The sequence below is a fragment of the Vicugna pacos genome, chromosome 32 (assembly GCF_048564905.1).
Source record: "Vicugna pacos chromosome 32, VicPac4, whole genome shotgun sequence".
Taxonomy (NCBI): domain Eukaryota; kingdom Metazoa; phylum Chordata; class Mammalia; order Artiodactyla; family Camelidae; genus Vicugna; species Vicugna pacos.
The window spans coordinates 18,061,716-18,081,769 of record NC_133018.1 but is presented as its reverse complement, the minus strand read 5'-3'; the positions used below and the strand labels follow the sequence as shown (position 1 = coordinate 18,081,769).

The window sequence follows — 20,054 nt, the reverse complement described above, 5'->3', positions numbered from 1 at the left end:
CTTGAACCTAAGTTCAATGACAGCATGTCCTTCATTTTCAAAGGAAGTGCTTTATTAAGAGATTTATTGGCACAGGATTCTACGGCATACACATTGTCTCCAAAGGCACACGTTATGTTAAAGTTTCTGATTGCTTGTGAAGTATACTTAAACATCTCTGCGATCTCTTACCCCCTAAGGTGTAACTGGAATAGGCCTTTGGAAGCACCTGTGGTCTGAAAAGGCTTTAACCAATTCTCAAGGCTTTCTTGGCCGCAGTCTAGAAGAGGGTTTGGCCATTCTATTTTGCGTCAAGGAGACTCTCTTCTACCCCAAGTGACCTCAAGTGGGCAAGGTCAGTTGGGAAGAATGCAATGCAAGTGATTTTTCACCAGGCCAGCGGCCTCCACTGCGAGACTCGGACAAGGATGGAGATCTGTCTCTAACGAGGCGACGAAAGAATGCGGCTCGGCTCCTGACAGGCAGTCTGCTCGGGATCCCGCAGCCCGTAACCGGGCTGTGGCGTCAGGAGCACGAAGAAGCAGGGATCCCCGGGGCACGCAGAGGGAGGAGGGAGGGAACAGGAGCGAGGTTCGGAGCCTGCAGGTGTCGCCGGGGGAGGGGACGAGGTCGACCGGGGCTAGTACTGCCAAGTGACTAACACTGCGGTTCCGGGCTCGGACAAACTGGTCACATTCTCTGGCTGTGTGACCTTGGAGCATGTGGCTCACCCGCTCCGCGCCTCAGTTTCCTCATCTCTAAAATGGGGGCTGTTCAAGTGGAACGCGCACCCTGGAGAGCTTGGCACGGCGCCTGGCACATAGTAAGCGCTCCCTACAAGTGAGCTACTACTGGCTCTAGGGTTCCTCTTACAGCCCAGAGGAGCGGGGAAAGTCCGGGGCAGGGGAGTCCCCGGGTGGTGGATCGGGGTTAGGGCGGGGGACCCGGCCTGGCACTCACCGAGCACATCGGCCGAGCGGTGCCGGGCTACGAAGCACGCGTCGTCCCCGTAGCACGCGCCCTTCTTGAGGAGGCCCTTACGGAAGTCCTTGCCGAAGCCGCAGCCGGCCGTCACCAGCCCGTAGTCGCCGCTGCCGCTGCCGCTGCCGCCGCCGCCGGCCCTAGGGTCGGTCTGCGAGAGGCCGCCGAGCACGGCGCGGGCCACCAGTCGCCCGTACGAGAGGACCGAGAACATCGCCGCCGCCGCCCCCCCGAGGAGGCGGGGGCCCCGGGGAGTAAGAGGACGCGGAGGCCCGGAGCCGGCTCTCTCCTCAGCCGCAGCCGCGCCGCCCCTGAGACGCTCCTCAGGGCGGCGCGCAGTCGCCGCTGCCGCCCCTGCCCGCCGCGCGGAGCCTCGCACACGTTCCGCCGCGCGCACCGGAGCCAGAGTGAGGTCAGAGCCGGCAGCCCCTCCACCTCAGCCCGACCGGGGTCCCAGCTGCAGCCACCGCTACCGCCGCCATCTTCCGCTCCACTAGCGTGTTCCGGGCCCCCCCGGCAGCGCCGCCCCCTTTATGGCCACGCCTCTAGCCCCACCCACGACTCGCGGCTCATGCTCAAGCCCCACCTCCTGGGCTCGGTGCCCTATGCAGTCACAGAGGTGGAGCGTGCGCAGAGGATGTGGACACAATGTCTCCTGGGAGTTGTAGTCCAGGAGTTGTAGTCGTTCTTTGCTTCGCTGCCTAGCATCAAGGACCTAGGAGGATTCCCCGGACGCCAAACCTAAGTACTGAGAATTACAGGTGGGTACTTGAAAGTTTTCTCCCTTGTTTTAACCATATATTTTAAAGGCTGTTGTTCTAAACACCACCAATGTTCTTTTAGAGGAAAACGTGAAAGAAACTATGGGGTTACGTGTTATTATTTTGTAGTATATATACCAAGAAACTGAAGTACACAAATTTCGTGACACCTCCAGAACTTATATATTGGAAAGGTTTAGGGGCGGCAGTCTGTTTGGAAAGAAGAGCTGTTTTGCATAATATTTAGGAAATTCCAGAAAATGTTATCTGTCCCTATTAACATGATGATGGAGATACAGGCATGGCCATTGAAGACTTGTCATACAGAAGTGTTTTAGACTTTGTAGATGGTTCTGCCAAATGGGGAATAAAAAATTCCAGCCCCCATTTTTTTGCTCCAAATCTTAATTTTCTTGAGGGTCCACCTGGGTAAGCAGGTCTTCTCCCCACCTCTGACTTGGGCACTCAGAGAGGTCATGCAGTGCCAAAGACTTGCAAAGATGACAGGCCGCCTCTCTCCTCCTACAGCTGCCATCCCTTCTCGTCAAAAGGACAACCTTGGCAAGAAAGGCAGTCCCTCCCCTACTTTTTTTTTTTTAAACCTCTCAGCCTACCCTTAACAAAGACATCACAGTTGCCTTCTCCAGATTTTGACTAAGCAATCTTCTGAAATGATTTAGGTTGAATAATAACTAAATTTAATGAGGGAGTTTGTAATCTAGTGGGAAGATTAGCTCACCAAATATGTGTTACATGTTTGTATGGGTATATGAGTACATTCAGATTACAGACCATATTAGTGAAACGGTAAACAATCTAGCACCTGCATACCTCTTCATCCTCTTTGGTGCTGTGCCCCGTTCACTAACTGGGCTCTAGCCATGCTCACAGCTGTCTCAGGACCTTTGCTTTAGGCCTTCCTTCCACCCACTAGATTGTAATTCCATTACCTAAGGTTCCTGTGTTCTTTCTTACTGTATCCCCAGAACATATGCGCACACAGTAAACACTTTAGTAAATAAATGAAATAATGAATAAATATTTCACTAGATCCCAAGCTCCCCAAAGGCAAGGATCATTTGCCATTGTATTATTAGAACTAAAGCAATTTGTAAATGTTGAATTAAAGAAGGCGTAATTGAATAGGAACCATAAATAATATAAAAATTGTATTTGCTGAATAAAGGAATGATTGAATGAAAGGGTTCACAAATAAAAGGAAACTGAGATTTGAGGCAAGTGATCTAATTTGGAATAATTTTTCTTTTTATTGAAACATAAACTCACCCGGAAGCACTGGTCCTTTTCCAGTTCACTTTTGACAGAACTGCAGTCACTCTGCGGAGTCCCATCTCATTCTTAAATGACTCTTTTTTATACCTGTCTTAATACCTCTAAAGACCTGCCAACCATCCACTCCAAGCACATTCCATTATTCCTGTTACCATCATCATTAAACACTTCTGCGGTTCACAGTGTGCTAAGTATATGTTTCTGTCCTTTGAGCTTTCATCAGAATGGGCCTGAAGAAATCACTTCACATAGTGAGTGGCATTTTGTCAAATATGTAGACCAAAAAAAAAAAAAAGATCATTTATTGGATAAAAAATACAGCAATCCTAGGAATGCAATCACACCTTGCCTTTTTTTATGACCCACAGGAATTGGAGTGCACCTAGAAGAGGGGGTGGAGCTTTGCGGAACCTCAACTTGGCATTTATGTCTATGCCAGCTGTGCTAAAGGTTGTTCTTTTTAAGCTCACACCACTTCCAAATCCCAACCAGGCTGTCAGGTAATTCTACCCCAAGGACAAACTTTTTGAAATAGCATGTCAACCCCTATTCCTTGCCTCATCAAACTCCTTTAGACTCCTCCTACCTTTCATTTTCAAGGCATACATTACCTAATTTCCATGTCACTCACAAGAACCGGTTGGTTGAGATGAGCAGGAACATAAGATGTGACTCTGAAGCTGGTAACCTCTGCTCTGACAGGGCTACTGTTTTCACAGTTAGATGATACAAGTGCCTTGAATTTCCTGCAAATGAGTTTTCAGCAAATGAGTTGCTCATTGGAGCACAATGCGAACAGAATCCTTTCTCAAAGCTCCTTTGCACTTTTTGGAAAAGAGAGGAGACAGGGTCTCAGGTTCCCTTGAATCATTTATTCCAGAGCAATTAAGAAAAGTTTCACTTCATGGCAATACCCCAGTAGCCAGAAGAGGCTACTTGGGAAAAAAAAATAAAACCAGAAACAAAAACCATCTTCCCGTGCCCTCCCCTAGGAGCACAATTCACTTGTGGCATTTTGCTAGACTTAAAAAACCCTATGAGTTTTCTTCCTTAGCCGAGTTACATTCCTAGCACTTCAAGGATTCCTGGGAGGTCAATTGTCACTCTCAGAAGTGAGCGAGTGGTGAAAATACCATCTGTGCTCCCAGGGCACCTCTATGGCATTAGGAAAGAGCTTTGCACTAGAGTCACCCCTAGCTCCTAAAAAAAGCACACACACACACACAAAATCCCTAATGAGATTTTCTGCCGGACTGGTACGCAGATCTTGTCTGATTTCTTTTTGCTAACCTATTCAAAGAATTAATTAGTTTATGGCAAGGTCTCTCAACCTTGGCATTATTGACATTTTGGGCCGGACGATTCTTAGCTGTGGGGGGTTGTCCTATGCAATGGAGGGAGTTTAGCAGCATCCCAGACCTTTACCTACTAGATGCCAGTAGCACACCTCACCCCCTAGTTGTGACAATCAAAAATGTCTCCAGATATAGCCAAATGTCCCCTGGAGGTTGGGGTTGGGGGGCAAAGTCAGTCTCAGTTTAGAAACACGGGGTTATACCAATTCCTTATAAGTGAACAAATATTTGGGGAGCACTTGTTATATCTGAGGCTCTGGGCTAAGGTTGGTCCCTTCAAGGCAGTCACAGTGTAGTAGGAGGGTTAAACTTAAGTAAATATATAGAGAAAATAAAAGCAAAGTGTGAGGAGGAGAAAGAGGATCCTTTGGGGTGAAAGAACACTCAGGGCACTTCATGAAGTGGTGACAACTGTTAGAGGCCTACATGGACAGGCAGAGGTCTGAGGAGGGTGTATAACCATGCCAAGAAAAAGAAATGAAACCACAACGAAGGCAGCGTGTGATTGGAGAACAAGTAGTCTAGCGCAGCTCAGCCTCAGGGCTTGAATGGGGAATAATGAGAAATGGGGCTAGGAAAATAATTTAGGGACCATTCAGCCATAAAAAGAAGTGAAGGACTGATACATTTCTCAACATGGAGACCTTGAAAACATTGTGCTAAATTAAAGAAACCAGTCCCCAAAGACCACATATCATATGATGCTATTTATATGAAATGTCCAGAATAGGCAAACCCATAGAGACAGAAAGTAGATTAGTAGTTGCCAGAGGCTGAGGGGAGGGGGGATGGGAAATGATTGCTAATGGGTTTGGGGTTCATTTTCAGGGTAATGAAAATGTTCTGGAATTAGACAGTAGTGATGGTCTCACAACCTTAGATACATACTGAAAATATTGAACTGTACACTTTAAAAGGGTAAATGTTGTGGTATGTGAATTATATCACAATCAAAAAAATAGCTTAGGACCTACTGCAGAGGGCCTTATATGCTAAGCTGTTGATACTTAATGCCGGAGACTTCAAGGGGGTCACCAAATGCTATTAATATGCATTAGTTATAATAATAAATAATACTATAATTATAATAAAATAATAAAAAATAAAATAAGAGTAGTAATGATAGTGAGAACAATAGATACCATAGACTGAGCACATCCCATATACACTACCTGCCTCATCTACACTGACCACCTCTTTAAATGTGAAAGCTCCCAACAGCCCATTTGCATTTCCCTTCATAACACATAGGACTGATTTCTTTTGTTTATTTTTTGTCTCCTCCCTGACAAAAATGTAATTTCCAGAAGAGCAGGGGATTTTGTGTATTTTATTCACCATTCTATTTATCTCAAGTATCAGGAACAGTGCCTAGCATCCAATAAGTGCTAAATAAATACCTGAGAAGTGAATGCTGTTGATTAAGAGGTCACATAGAACAAGCAACTTGTTTTAGAGCTGAGGAAAGGGGGGCAAGTAACATGATACTCCCATAGAAATGTAACGGGTTGAGCTGGGCTAACTGGAGAGGTGTCCAGGACACTCTTGTGCTGCCCTGCAAAGCCCTTTTGAAGGCACTAGCCGCAGGCTGTTCTTTCCATTGAATTTATCTTGCTTTGCATTGTGTGATGGTCATGTTTTTCCTACCTAGAATCCATTCCTCCCATTCTTTGACAATAGTATTTTCATTCCTTGGAGGAATAATCCATGTTGATTCATGAACTTTGGGTGGAACTGGACCACTGGTGGGGTGGGGGGAGGGCACATGACCCAGGTCTAACCAGTCAGAGCATTTCATTCTCTTGGTCACAGTAATTGGTGCAGTAAGAAGGCACATTGACCCAAGCTAGGCCAACAAAACACCATTATGGGATTTTGCTGAAAGCATTAAGAAATTCTCACCAGGATTCCTAAGTTGGTAGAATGAAAGCCTGGAGCTGCTGAAGGCCATTTTTGCCTCTACTTGGGAAGAGCCAGCCTGAGAATGAAGGCAATTCAGAGAGAAGCAGAGCCTAAAGATGGTAAGAAACAGAGGCCTTGTGATATTGATAAACCCCTGAATCCAGCTTTGCCTGTAGGAAGATCAGTCCCTGAACTCATATTAGTTTCCTCTTTTCCTTAAGCCACTTTGAGTTTGGCTTGCTACAAAGTGAATCCTGAAAACACCCTGTGATCCTGATACCATGACTACAATTATTGAATCAAGAATAAGTCACCAAACCAAAGGCAGCTGTTAGAAGGGAATTTATGCTCTGCTAATTTAGATAGAGGGTAGGGAACTACTGTTCCTCAGTAGAAAAACTACTGAGGGAAAACTTGTGATCTCTTTCTTACTACCTCCATGAGATGAGGAGTGGGTCTGATTGGTGGATTCAGAAGAAGGTGCTGATGTCACTGAACTGAATCTGGGTCCCCTTGCCCTTCATGCAGCAAAGCCAATCTACTGACACTAGGTGGTGGTGAAGGAAAGTAAGCATTTATTTGCAGGGCACCAAGCAAGGAGAACAGGCAGCTAGTGCTCAAAAGACCCAAATTCCCCAATGGCTTTCAGGCAAGGACTTTTAAAGGTAACATTCGGGGTGAGAGTTGCAGGGTGTCTGATCAGCCCCATGGACATTTTTATGATTGTTCGGTGGTGAGGTAACAGGATGATGTTTTGGGAATCTTTACTCATCAGCCCTCTGATTCCAATCAAACAAGAAGTGGGGGACACCAAGGGACTTATACCTGGGAAGGCCCCTCAGGGTCCTGCTCAGTTTCAGCCCCCCTCCTTTCTTGATACTTCTCAATCCTGAGGGGAAGAGGAGGGGAAGAGGAAAAGGAATAAAGTTTTGGATAGAGAGATCAATCATAAACTCAGCAGGGGAACTCAGTTTTGGGGGAGCTTGGTTTTAGTGAGCATGCGGCCCAGTCTTTTTTTCTTTCTTGCTGTGGTCTGACCTTTGGATACTCATGTTTCCTCCTCCATTATGGGGAGCCTGTCCCTTGGGAGGAGGCCTGCAGGAACCCAGTCTGTGACTAGGTAAGCCAGTGTAATCCAGATGGGGATTGTGTGCATAACAAAGCCATGTTCTCTAATAAGCCTTATTGATAAAGCTGATACTTTGGCACTCCAGCTGCCTGATTTATGCATGTATGTCTCAGTGGGTTTAAGAATTGAGAAAGGCCAAGAAGGGGATAATTAATTATCACCTCATAACCCCCCAACATGTTAATTTTCTCTTCAGAAAACTTCAGAAGCAGGCATAAGGGCTGACATTTGGGGGCTAAAATACCACATGGGGATCAAGTTTCTGATGCATTCAGGGCTCTAGGCTTAAAGGTAATTTTGGGTCAAGTGGATGCTTGACCTGGACAGTTTGTGACAGCTACAGTTGTTCAGCAAGATTTTAACTGGCAGGGTCCCGAGTTCAAGGACCTCTAGGGCAGGCCTCGACCTAACCCGCATGAGTACAGCTTTGACCTCAGCAGGTGGCTGGGGCAGGGATTACGTTTGTTGGGGAAAAAAGTCTTTCTGTCCCAGGGAAGGCTTACTTTAAAGAGGGCAGCACTTTAGCTTACAGACGGTCAGGCTTGGATGGGAGAAATTTTTTGTTTCTTATATTACATATTTCAGCAAAGTTTGAGGCTGGATTTTAAACAGCAAAGCCAGCTAAATTCTACAGGGCGAACAGAGCTCTTGTTTGTGAGATCGTAGTCTTTTTACAGCATGAACACAGGGAGTAGGTGGATAATGCAGAGTTAGCAGCCCCGAATCTGTTCTGTAGGTCGTTCTGAGCCTCATTCAGGGTCATTCTGAGCCTCAATCAGGGTCATGAGCAGGACCTGTGGAGGGGTTGATCTCTTGACTTTATTTGGCTTGTCACATGCTGGTAAGGCTCACCTCACTCCTGGGATCCCAAGTTGGCTCTGATTTGTTAATTGCATAATCCTTGATCATGGTTTTGGACTTTTGAGAAGACCAGACTCTGAGTTTACGTGCAGAATGGGGTTATATTTTATTACAGAAAACAAATGAAAAGAACATGATCCTTATTATAGAGGAAATATACTTCTTTGTGGGTGGAGGTAGAGAAAGCTAATGAAAATCCAGAACCTAAAAAGGCAGTTAATGAAGCTTATGCCTAGAAGACTGTCTCTGGGAAACAGGTTTGCTTAGGGAATCAAGGAGGAACTAGGTTGTTTTTAAAAATATGATTCTGTCACACGCTTTTGTTTTATTGAAGTACAGTCAGTTACAGTGTGTCAGTTTCTGGTGTACAGCACAATGGCATATTTTCTGGCTTGTATTGTTTTGTTTTTATGAGGGGGAGGTAATTAGGTTTCTTCATTGATTTCCACTTGGAGTAGGTACTCGGGATTGAACCCAGGACCTCTTGGATGCTGAGCATGCGCTCACTTGAGCTATACCCTTCCCCCTGGCATATAATTTTGAAAGTTGCTGAGAGTGGGTCATAAAAGTCGTCATCACAAGAAAAAACTTTGATCCTAAGCATGTTTGGTAACAGATGTTAACGAGCCTTATTGTAGTGATCATTTAACAATGTATACAAATATCAAATCAGTTTGAAACTAATATAATGTCAAATATACGTCAAATATATTAATTTTTTTTAAAAAAAGCTTCTGTCATACTACCAGGACAGAACCAGCAGAAGAGTGAAAGACAAATAAAGGAAGACCGGCTGGCTAAACTGGAGGAAAGCAGGGATTTTTTTTTAAATTTACAGTATTTTTAATCATGTGAAAGAGAAACAGACACATAGATATGGAAGTGAGACTGGCAGAGGTAACAGCGGATTTCTGTCTTCTCCCATCTGGTGCCCTCTCTGGGGCATGAAATCCTTGGTCTCGGGAGGAGAATGGGAGAGGCTTGTACTCCATAAACTGCTTGTTTTTGCTTGGATTTTTCTTTCAGTGCTGGCATAATTGACTTCACCCACGTCCCCTGTGCCCTGTGGGATGTTTTTCCTCTGTGGTCCCTGCCAGCTTGCTCCCATTTTCACACTGATTACTCTCCCAAGAAGGGCAGGGATTTTTCACAGCTAGAACTGTGATCTTAGTAGACCAACCAAACAGATATGAAAGAGAAAGGACTTTTTGAAGGCTCAGCTAGGTAAATATTAAGAGGGAGAAGAGACTCATGCCTGTGTGGAAACCTGAGAGGAAATGGAGGTAAGGTTACAAATTTGGGGGAAAATTATTTAAAAAATGGAAGGAGAAAATTGGTTATCCCTCTGGGAGAAAGAAATTAAATTGGATCCCTAACTCACACTGTATACAAGAGTAAATTCCAGGAGTAAAAGCAAAAGCAAAATTTTAAAACTTTTAGAAGAAGATATAGAATATTAGGATAAGAAATGATGGTTTCAAAAATATATAAAAAGGCACAGGCTGTTAAGGAAAAATTTGATGGATCTGTCTATTTTAATAGTTAAAAGTTTCTCAAAATGGATCAAAGACCTATATATGAGAGTTAGAACTATAAAACTCTTAAGAAGAAAACAGGGGGAAAATTTCATTTTATTGGATTTGGCAATGATTTCATGGATTTGATACCAAAAGTCCAGGTGTTGACTGAAAAAAATGCACAACCTAAAAGTTGGACACAGAAATTCAGTCCATAACACCTGGGTGTGGGGTTGTTTTAAAAAGTCGACTTGAGGAGGTTAGGACTTTAGGACTGAAATGTGAAAGTGAAATCCTAGAGATCAACTCTGAGGCTGGGTAAGATAGAACGACTCTTCCCATAGTCCATTTTTGGAAGTATAAAGAATTATGCCTTATTCAGGCTGAGGGTAGGGGAATTTTGGGGGGAAGTTATATAGGCTTTTTATTATTTGCCAAAGGCGCAAAAACTCTGTCCCCTTCACAAGGGGTTTCCCTCCTTCTGTCCTCTTGAGTTTAACAATAGAATGAGATGCAGTTCCTAAATGCCTTCTTTCTTTGGTACCCTCCATGGTAACACAGGAGTCTTAGTTAATAGGTTGTACTGCTAATTACTAGGGAACAACAAAATATAACAGACAACAACATCTAAGCGTGACTCATTCAAATAGAGAATGAACACATGTCAAAAATTTATTCAGCTTGTTAAAGAGGAAACAGTAAGATGGTTAAACTGGTTCAGAGTGTTTTGAGGAAGTAGATATTTGAGGAAGTTAGGAGTCTTAGATACTAAACTGGTTAATCTCTTCAGCATAATAAAAACTTAATCTTTGGGGTTCTTTCCTATATTGGAGAGGAATACTTTGAAACTCAAACCAGGCAAAATTCTGAGACTTTAATCAGCAGTAAACAGCTAGGCAAACAAAGATACATTCGCTGGCCCTGCATATATGGCCAGTGGGCCAAATCTGGTTTGCTGCTTGTGTTTATGATAAAGTTTTATTGGACCACAGCCATATCCATTTGTTTTCATATTGTCTAAGTCTACTTTTGCACTACAAAGTCAGAGTAGTATGGTGACAGAGTTGAATAGTTGACAGAGAGCATATAGCCCCAAAGCCTAAAATATTTGTTATCTTGGACTTTACAGAAAGTTTGCCAACCCCTGCTAGACAATCCTTAGGTGGGCTTGTTAAAAACAATGTCCTTAATACGGAAAGAACTACACTTCCCTCTCTTGGTCTTATTTCCAAATTTTGGATAATTTTTCTTAAAAAGGAAATGTTTAGCTTAAAAATGTGGGGACATTTTCAGAATCATCATCTCTGGCCTATAATTCCTAAATCCTCCTGTCCACCCATGCCAATACCTCAACACCCCCTTGTGCACTGGTGACTATCTCAGTGCCCCTTAGCCTCCTTATCCTTTCCTGAGAGTGGAGCTCATGAAAACCTCATTTTAAGGGCAAGTAGGCCTGAAAAATAATTGGTACTAAGTAATGCCCTTTACAGCATCATTTTGCTCAAGAGGGCATTCTGTCTCAGAGTTAGGACTCCATTTAGGGCTTGTGCCTCCACTTCTTTGAATTAAGTTCTGCAGCTGTAACGAACTTAGAAACCATAAATTAAAAAAAAGTTTTTTATTGCGGTATAGTTGATTTACAATGTTGTGTTAGTTTCAGGTGTACAGCAAAGTGATTCAGTTATACATATATATATTATTTATTCTTTTTCAGATTATATTCCGTTATGGGTTATTACAAAATATTGAGTATAGTTCCCTGTGCTATACAGTAGGTCCTTGTTGGGTGCCTATTTTATATATAGTATTGTGTATATGTTAATCCCAAACTCCTAATTTATCCTTCACCTTCTCTTTTCTTCTTTGGTAACCATGAGTTTGTTTTTTATGTCTGCGAGTCTATGTCTGTTTTTAAATAAGCTCACTTGTATCATTTTCTTAGATTCCACATATAAGTGATAGCATATGATATTTGTCTTTCTCTTTCTGACTTACTTCACTTAGTATGATAATCTCTAGGTCCATCCATGTTGCTGCAAATGGCAGTATTTCATTCTTTTTTATGGCTGAGTAATATTCGTGTGTGTGTGTGTGTGTGTGTGTGTATCACATCTCTATCCATTCATTTGTTGATGGACATTTAGGTTGCTTTCATGTCTCGGCTGTTGCAAATAGTGCTACTATGAACACTGGGGTGAGTCTGTCTTTTCTAATTAAGAGTTTTCTCCAGATACATGCTTAGAAGTGGGATTGCTGGATCATAATGTAACTCTATTTTTTAGATTTTTAAGGAACCTCCATACTGTTCTTCACAGTGGCTGCACCAATTTACATTCCCACCAATAGTGTAGGAGGGTTCCTTTTTCTCCACACCCTCTCCAGCATTTATTATTTGTAGTTTTTTTTTAATGGAGGTACTGGGGATTGAACCCACTGAGCTATTTCCCTCACCACTGTAGAGTTTTTTATGATGGCTACTCTGACTGGTGTGAGGTTATACCACATTGTAGTTTTGATTCACATTTTGCTGATAATTAGCGATGTTGAGCTTCTTTTCATGCACCTGTCGGCCATCTATATGTCGTCTTTGGTGAAGCAAACTGTAAATTCTGAGAAGACAGCCATGATGTGTGCTTGACTACTGCCATTTCCCTGGCTCCTGGCATGTAGTAGGTACTCAGCAAATATTTGTTGATTGAATGAATAATAGATCCAATGAAAGAAAAAAGAGGTTTTGGTTTCCTCTCAGGGTCAGCTTGTGTGAGGAGCAAAGTTTTGGTGACAAAGGCTGCCACCTGCAGGGAAAAAAAGGGAAACTACACGATTCAGAATGGCTAAACCCTGAGGGAAACAGTCAGCTTCAAGGCAAGTTACCAACAAATCAATTTTTCTCCTTTTGCTTAAGGCAGAATTATCAACATCGTTTGGTCCTTTCCAATTAAGGAACCCTGAACCCTTTCTTTAATAACATTTTAAAGCCTTTGGAGTGCTTAATAAGTGCCCAGCGCCATCCCACACACAGACAGTTTTGTATTAGGTACCACTAGCATCTCCATTTTATAAATGAGGAATCTGAGCACAGAAAGCGTGCCCAAATTACACAGCTAGCAAGTGGCAAAAGTAGGAATTTGAACCTAAACACTGTGGCTCCAGAATGTGTGTGTTTAATCGTTTCACTATACTACTTGTCTATGCCTGATATGTAAAATGTTTATGTGAAACATATAGAAACATGGCAAATGGAACCCATGCAGATTTCTCTTCTTGCTCCTGAAACACTACTAAAATGATAGAAAAAGGAATCCAAAATGTCTAAGCCCACAAAGAATAGGAGAGAAATGACTGCTTATGAGAGGTGTCTGTCAAATCCTTTTTGAAAGATAGGAAGTAGATGGATGACTTACCTGAGTGGAGAAGCCCCAGGTCTTGCAGAAGGGGATGCCAACGAGGAGTAAGCTGGCTGCAGCCCAGCAGGCTCAGGAATTGAAGGTCCTAGGTACCTGGGTGAGAGCTGGGGCTGAAATGAGATCTGTAATTTTACATGTATACTAGGAACTGTTAACCCCAGAGTCCCTCCTGTGACTCCTTGCCTCAATCACTGCAAACAAAGTTCTTTGGAGAACTTGAAACATGGCAGCTCTAGGTCCAGAGATGGCAGTCAGAGAAAAGGGTAAATGTGAGGCAGCATGCCAAAAGCAGAGGGATTAAATGAAAGTGTGCAGCTAAAATGTCTTAACGTTAAAAAATAATCATGTGTTTTGTGTATTGGTATTGCTCTTCAGAGACAGCACTATGTTAAGCGTATTGTGGGACAAAACAAACAATAAATTATGTCGGAGCTGTTAAGAACCAAACTTTGTGGTGTGGGAGAAAGGAAATACATATGTAAGATCAGTATGGTTAAGTAAAACCCCTCTAGTCTTGAGTTTAATTGGAAACAGTGTGATGGATTTTGTCAGAGAGGTTAAATAACTTGCTCAAGGTCACCCAGCTAATAAGGGATGGAACAGGATTAATCCAGACTGGTCTTACTCCAAAATTTATGAGGGTCTGCCTCCTTGGTAGGTCAGGGCAGGAGGGCCTCCTGGAGGAGGTGAAATTTGAAGGATAAGTAGGAGCAATAAATGGACCTCTCTTCTCTTGATCAATGGAAGATCTGCTTACCATGACCAGGAACCCTGGGCTGACCTGCAAAGAGTTTGTTTCTGGAATGTCAAAACCAACAGCCAGCCTCCAAATCATGGTCACCAGTGACCAACAGAAGTTAACTTGGGCAGCAACTAGTCTCCCTCTGTGTCATCCCTTTAAAAAATTTCAAAAGCAGTGAGATGTATTTTCACTAATTCCTGAAAATAAGTACTTTGTACAGTACAACCATAGAAGACTACAGTGTTGGTTTGAGTCTAATTTTTTTAGACTTGAAAAATGTTCACAGGTTTTAAATTTTGCTTTCAAGTCTAGTTTAAGCAGCAGACTTTGGACAAGGCTGGCAGGAGGGAAGGACTTTTGCCCTATTTTCCAAATGCTCCGCCTAAAGAAATAGAGGAATGAGGTGATTAAGAGAGGGAACATTTATTTTAAATTTTTGTTTTATTGTTGTGGTTATTTAATTTAAAAAATCAGTTATTGAGTGAAAAGTAATACATGTACAGTAGATTGAAGATTGACTCTCCTTTCTTTCTCCTCCCTAGAAACGGTTACAATTACCAGCTTGTTAAGTCTTGCAGAAAACATTTTAAGAGAAAATTTTTAGGTGGATCCATGTTAGAAGGGGGCAGAATATGATTGATTGATTAAAATATGATTGATCTTTTATTACCCCACGATAGTAAGCAACTGCCCTCTGAGAGAAGACCTGCAGCTGGAGTTAGATCGGATGGACTTTCATTGTTTGTTTTAAGGAATTCACAAATGACCTTTATTAAAAAGAGATGTCAGTTTGAGTCTTCATCCAAACAGACCTTGTTAAACTTCATCTTTTCTCATCAGACCATCTCCTCCCCCTGCCCAATAAATTGACAATAATGCAGAGATGAGGATTCTGGGGGTTTGGAATTAGGGTTAGTTCCATCCAGAATTTTCATGATTATGGCCACGATAACTCTGATGTTTCCAGGACATTCCAGTTTTTTTTAACTGTCTTCCTAACTACATCACACTTTTCAGACCATGCGTCTGGGGCGTGGAAAACATGCTTTAACAGTGTGAGGTTGGTGCCTTTGACATAGGCTTACCCAATCTTGTATTTGCTTTTCTTTGATCTCCACATTCTTTCCAACAAATTTAGGTTAACAAAAAAATAAAAGCTTTGGAACAAGCTGTAGCAGAAATGCCTGACCCCATGATGGGGCAAAATGAAGCAAGTTCAGGTCTCAGGAAGAATTCACTCACAGGCTGCTGGGAAGGGGTGACTGAAAACGGAACTGCCTGCAGATCCTGAGGATAACGGTGAAAACATGTTTACAACACAGAAACCGAAATAGAAGTAGGGGAGGAGAGAGCGGTGCCCTTCAGGGTTACCAAGAGGTCAGCTCACTTCCATTTTTGAGGCTCTTTATTTACAGAAAAATGAATAATCCATTTCTTAATATTTAACAAATACTTTTGGCATCCCAAGGCTAAAATGCCATGTAAATGTGCCATTACAGGATGATTCAATTTATTAAATGTCAACTAATCAAATCGCGGTGAGAGGCCACCTTATGCTTATTAGAATAGCTAAAAATGAAAATGAGAACAGAACTGACTAATACCAAGTTTTCACAAGCCTGGGAACAACTGGAAATCTCGAACATTGTTGATGGGAAAGCAGAATATACAGTCACTCTGGGAAAAAGTTGGGCAGTTTCTTATAAGATTAAATATCCACTCACCATGCAACTCAGAAATCTCACTCCTAGGTATGTACTCAAGAGAAAGGAAAATGTATGTTCACACAAAATCTGTGTATGAATGTTTACAGTGGCTTTACTTGTAATTGCCCCAAACTGGAAAACCTCAAATTCCTTCAACTGGTGAATGAATGAAGAAATCATGGCATATTCATTACAGAATTCTTGTGGATTGAAAGAAACCCTTGCATATTTAGCCAAATGATTTTTAATAATGGTGCCAAGACTATACAGTGGGGAAAGGAACAGTCTCTTCAACAAATGGCATTGGGAAAACTGGATATCCACGTTCAAAAGAATGAAATTAGACCCTTACCTTCTGTCATGTATGAATGTTAACTCAAATAGATTACAACCATTAAATTCCTCGAAGAAAACATAGGTGAAAAGCTTTAGGGCATTGGACTTGGAAATGATTTCTTTTGTGTAATACCAAAAGCACAGGCAACAAAAGAAAAATTAGATAAACGAGACTATATCAAACTTAAAAACTTCTGTGTGTCAAAAAAAAAAAACAATAGAAGGAAAAGGAAACCTATAGAATGGGAGAAAGTAATTGAAAATTTTACATCTGATGAGGGATTAATATTCAGAGTATATAAGGAACTTATATAACTCAACAACAACAAAAACTTGATTAAAAATTGGGCAAAAAACTTGAATAGATATTTCTCCAAAGAAGATACACATGTTGTCAAAAAGCACAGAAAAAGATGCTTGCTATCACTAATTATCATGGAAACACAAATCAAAACCACAATGAAACATCACTCCACACTCCTCTGGATGCTACTGTCAAAAGGAAAGAAAATAACAAATGTTGATGAGGATGTGGAAAATTTAAAACACTTGTATACTGTTGGTGGGAATGTAAAATGGTGCAGTCATTATGGAAAACAGTATAGAGGATCCTAAAAAAAATAAAAATAGAATTACATATGGTCTAGCAATCCCATTTCTGGCATATAGCCAGAAGAATTCAAAGCAGGATATTTTTCCTTCCAGTTTAATTGATATATAATTAACATGTAACACTGTATAAGTTTAAGGTATACAGCATAATGATTTGATTTACATACATCATGAAGTGATTATCACATTAAGTTTAGTGAAAATCCATCATCTTATCTGAATACAAAATTAAAGAAATAGAAAAAAATTTTCAAAGCAGGATCTTGAAGAGATATTTGTGTGCCCATGCTCATAGCAGCATTATTCATAATAGCTAAGAGGTGGAAGCAACCCAAATGTTCATTGAGAAGTGAATGGATAAAGACAGCATGATATATATATATATATATATATATACACACACACATATACACAATGGAATATTATGTAGCCTTAAAAAGGAAGGAAATCCTGTCACATGCTAACTTTGAGGACATTATGCTAAGCGCAATTAGCCAGTCATAAAAGGACAGATACTGTATGATTCCACACATATGAAATCATATGAGTCAAAATCATAGAAACAAGAAAATAGGTTTCCAAGAGCTGGAGGGAGGGGAAATTAGTATTTAGAGGGCAGAGAGTTTCAATGTTGCAAGGTGAGAATGTTCTAGAGATCTGTTGCCTAACAATGCGAAAATACTTAACATTGCTGAACTGTACACTTAAAAATGATTAAGATGGTAATTTAATGTTATGGGTTTTATTTTTTACCTTAATATTAATAATGAAAGAAATAGTCTGTAGATACACACGACATGGATGAATCTCAAAGGTGTTAGGCTAAGTGAAAGAAACCAGGCTTAAAAGGCTACACACTGAATGAGTCCATTGATGTGACATCCTGGAAAAGAGAAAACCATAGGGACAGAAAGTAGGTAGATCAGTGTCTTCTGGGGCTGGGACAGGAGGAGGGGCTGACTATAAAGGAGAATGAGGGAAATTTTATGAGAGGTAAAATTGTTCTGTTTCTTTTGTGGTTGTGGTTACGTGACTATGTGTGTTTGTTAAAACTCATAAAACTGTACACCAGAAAAACTGTACATTGATGTATGAGAAAACCTGTATATCAAAAACTCTACACAAAAAATTGTATCTAAATTATCCCTCAATAAAACTGACGACGACGAAAAAGAAATGTGGAATAAATGTGGCAAAATATCAAATCTGAATGATCTTGGTGCAGTGTATGGTGGTCTTTTTTATACTTTTTATTAGGATTGAAATGTTTCTACCTAAAAATAATTTTTAACCTGAGTTCAATCCCCAGTACCGCCACTAAAAAATAAATAGACCTAATTATCCCTCCCAAAAAACAAACAAATATACATATAATAAAAATAATTTTTAAAAGATTCTTAAAAAGCCAACTGGTTTATTCAAACTGTAGTATGCTCCAATAATAGGATGCAAGTTTAAAGTTTTCTGGTAAACAAAGAATTATTTCATTCTTGTCAGTGTATGTCTGTGACCGTATTTCTTACTGCATTTTCAGAAAAGGTCAAACTTGTAAATTTGAGACCTTTCAAGAATGCGAAGTCTGCTCAAATAGCCCTTCTGCCCCCATAATGTTTCAGAAAACATTTGAAGAACAAGAATAGTATCCGGTGGTTGACTAATCACGTGGAAAATGGGAGGAAGAGAGAAGTTTTTGAGGATTATTTTCTTCTGGGTGGTGATTTAGAATTCAACTACTGAACTATTCACTTCAGTCAAAATGACAGTCAGTCCTTTGTCCTCACACAGCCTTGATCTCCCGTTGTTCTAAGCAATCCTTTTATAAAGCTTGATGATTCTGCCTCCTTATTTATAAAATATTTGGCTCAGATGAATACAGATGGATGGATACATTTAATCATAGGTAAAACCGGATACTTAATTTTAGACAGATTAGAAGCCATGACTTTAGCAATGATAATAACAATAATAGCCAATGTAGCCAAACCAAAACCGAGACAGAGTGGTTAACAATGCCATAGCTATTTTTTTTGCCGAGATACTCTGGTCTTTGGTTTTTCAGGCTCCTCATTTGCGGTGGCTTTCAAAAGCAGAATTCCAAAAAGCTGAATTGTCTTGATTCCTCCCAACGTTGGCACAGACTATAAGGAGTGGAGAACAACAATAATCCTAGAGAAACAGATGGGCATTTTAAATCACAAACATTTACGCACAACCCAAATGCTGCAGTTTTGGATAAAATACGGAAATAGATCTTAGCCCTTCTTTGTGTCTTTCTATCTTAATGACAGAACCTGCCAAGACTAGGTGGGAAGGAAGGGAGGAGTCCTCTGGGTTGAAAGATGAAAAAAACCTGGCAGAAATGGAATACCTGTGAAATGAAAAGTTTCCAGGTTTGCAAAATGGATCTGAGTTGATGCAGCCCTCATTTTGACGGTGTAAGATGTCATAAATTTACTTTTGGGGCACCTAAGGAGTGTTTGAGATTGAACCAAAAGGATTGGTTAGATTATTTCCCAAACCATAAAGACAAAGATGTTAGTGCTGAAGGGCACTTTATCAAAATTTAATCCAACAGCCTAAAATTTCAAATCCGAAAATGGGACAAAGTGATTCACAGATATTGAGCAATGGAAAAGAAAGTAGAGGCCTGGAAGAAAGAAGATTTTAAAACAATAACAAGTCGCAGGTTTAAAAGTTGTAAGATGAATGTTTGGAAAAAAAATTTTTTTTGAGTAAAAGATTTATTCAGAGAGATGCACATTCCGTAGACAGTGCAGGCCATCTCGAAAAGAAAGAGAAAGGCAACAAGGGCGGGGTTGGTTGTGTAGTTTAAAGTAAAAGTACATACACAGTACAGGGTGCAGGCTATCTCTGAAGGCAAGGGAGTGAGAGGCCTAGAGAATAAAATTTTTTTAAGGGAAATTTATATCAGTTATTAAAAATGATTCAGAATTTCAGATGGATGCTAAAGCATTAGTTTGTAGAAAAAAAGAATTAGAAATATCTGTATTACACATTTGATTCAATTATATTTTATACACTTTCTCTGGAAATATGTAAAAGATGTCATTTTGATGATTTAGCTTTGCTATATAAATTTAATAAAACTAGGTATATATATTGTTTTGGCATTCTTCTGGGTTGGTAAATGTGTTTGTTGAATAAATACCACGATATATTTAAGTATTTTGACATTTACTTCTGAATTGTAAGACAATTAAGCGTCAAAGATATAGCCAACATCCCTGGGCTGGAATACTTCTATACATAAGCCAGTTTAGAATGGAGGGGCTTCCCTGGGTCTTGTGGTCTTCTTGTCACTTTGTAGTGTTACAGTAGATTTGCTTTGTCTTTTCCTTTTAAGACCTATCAATCATTCTTAGTTTCCGTCAATTTTTAATTTATAAAATTACTGTGTTCTTCTGTTCCCCTTACCATGAAACAGTGGACATAAGTTATCTGGCAACCTCCCG

The 20,054-nt window shown here is 40.9% G+C and overlaps 1 protein-coding gene and 1 long non-coding RNA gene across 4 annotated transcripts in view; one reads left to right on the top strand and one right to left on the bottom strand.

The window, feature by feature from the left end:
- The window catches only part of PPTC7 (protein phosphatase targeting COQ7), a 34,827-nt gene extending 33,357 nt beyond the window's left edge, over positions 1-1,470 (bottom strand). The window contains exon 1 of one of the 2 annotated variants that reach the window (XM_072952891.1): positions 940-1,470. In XM_072952891.1, the coding sequence (XP_072808992.1) occupies positions 940-1,174 (235 nt within the window). In that variant the 5' untranslated portion in view covers positions 1,175-1,470. The remainder of the gene's footprint in view (positions 1-939) is intronic. The other variant, XM_072952892.1, reaches the window with a different exon arrangement.
- A 142-nt stretch (positions 1,471-1,612) lies between these two features.
- LOC140690840 (uncharacterized) lies at positions 1,613-18,435 on the top strand. 2 transcript variants are annotated; one of them, XR_012066162.1, is made up of 4 exons: positions 1,613-1,721; positions 3,383-3,514; positions 6,182-6,390; positions 18,116-18,435. It is a non-coding gene; the product is annotated as an uncharacterized lncRNA (long non-coding RNA). The 2 variants fall into 2 exon arrangements; XR_012066161.1 differs by lacking the exon at positions 18,116-18,435 and adding an exon at positions 8,993-10,650.
- Positions 18,436-20,054: the final 1,619 nt, after the last annotated feature.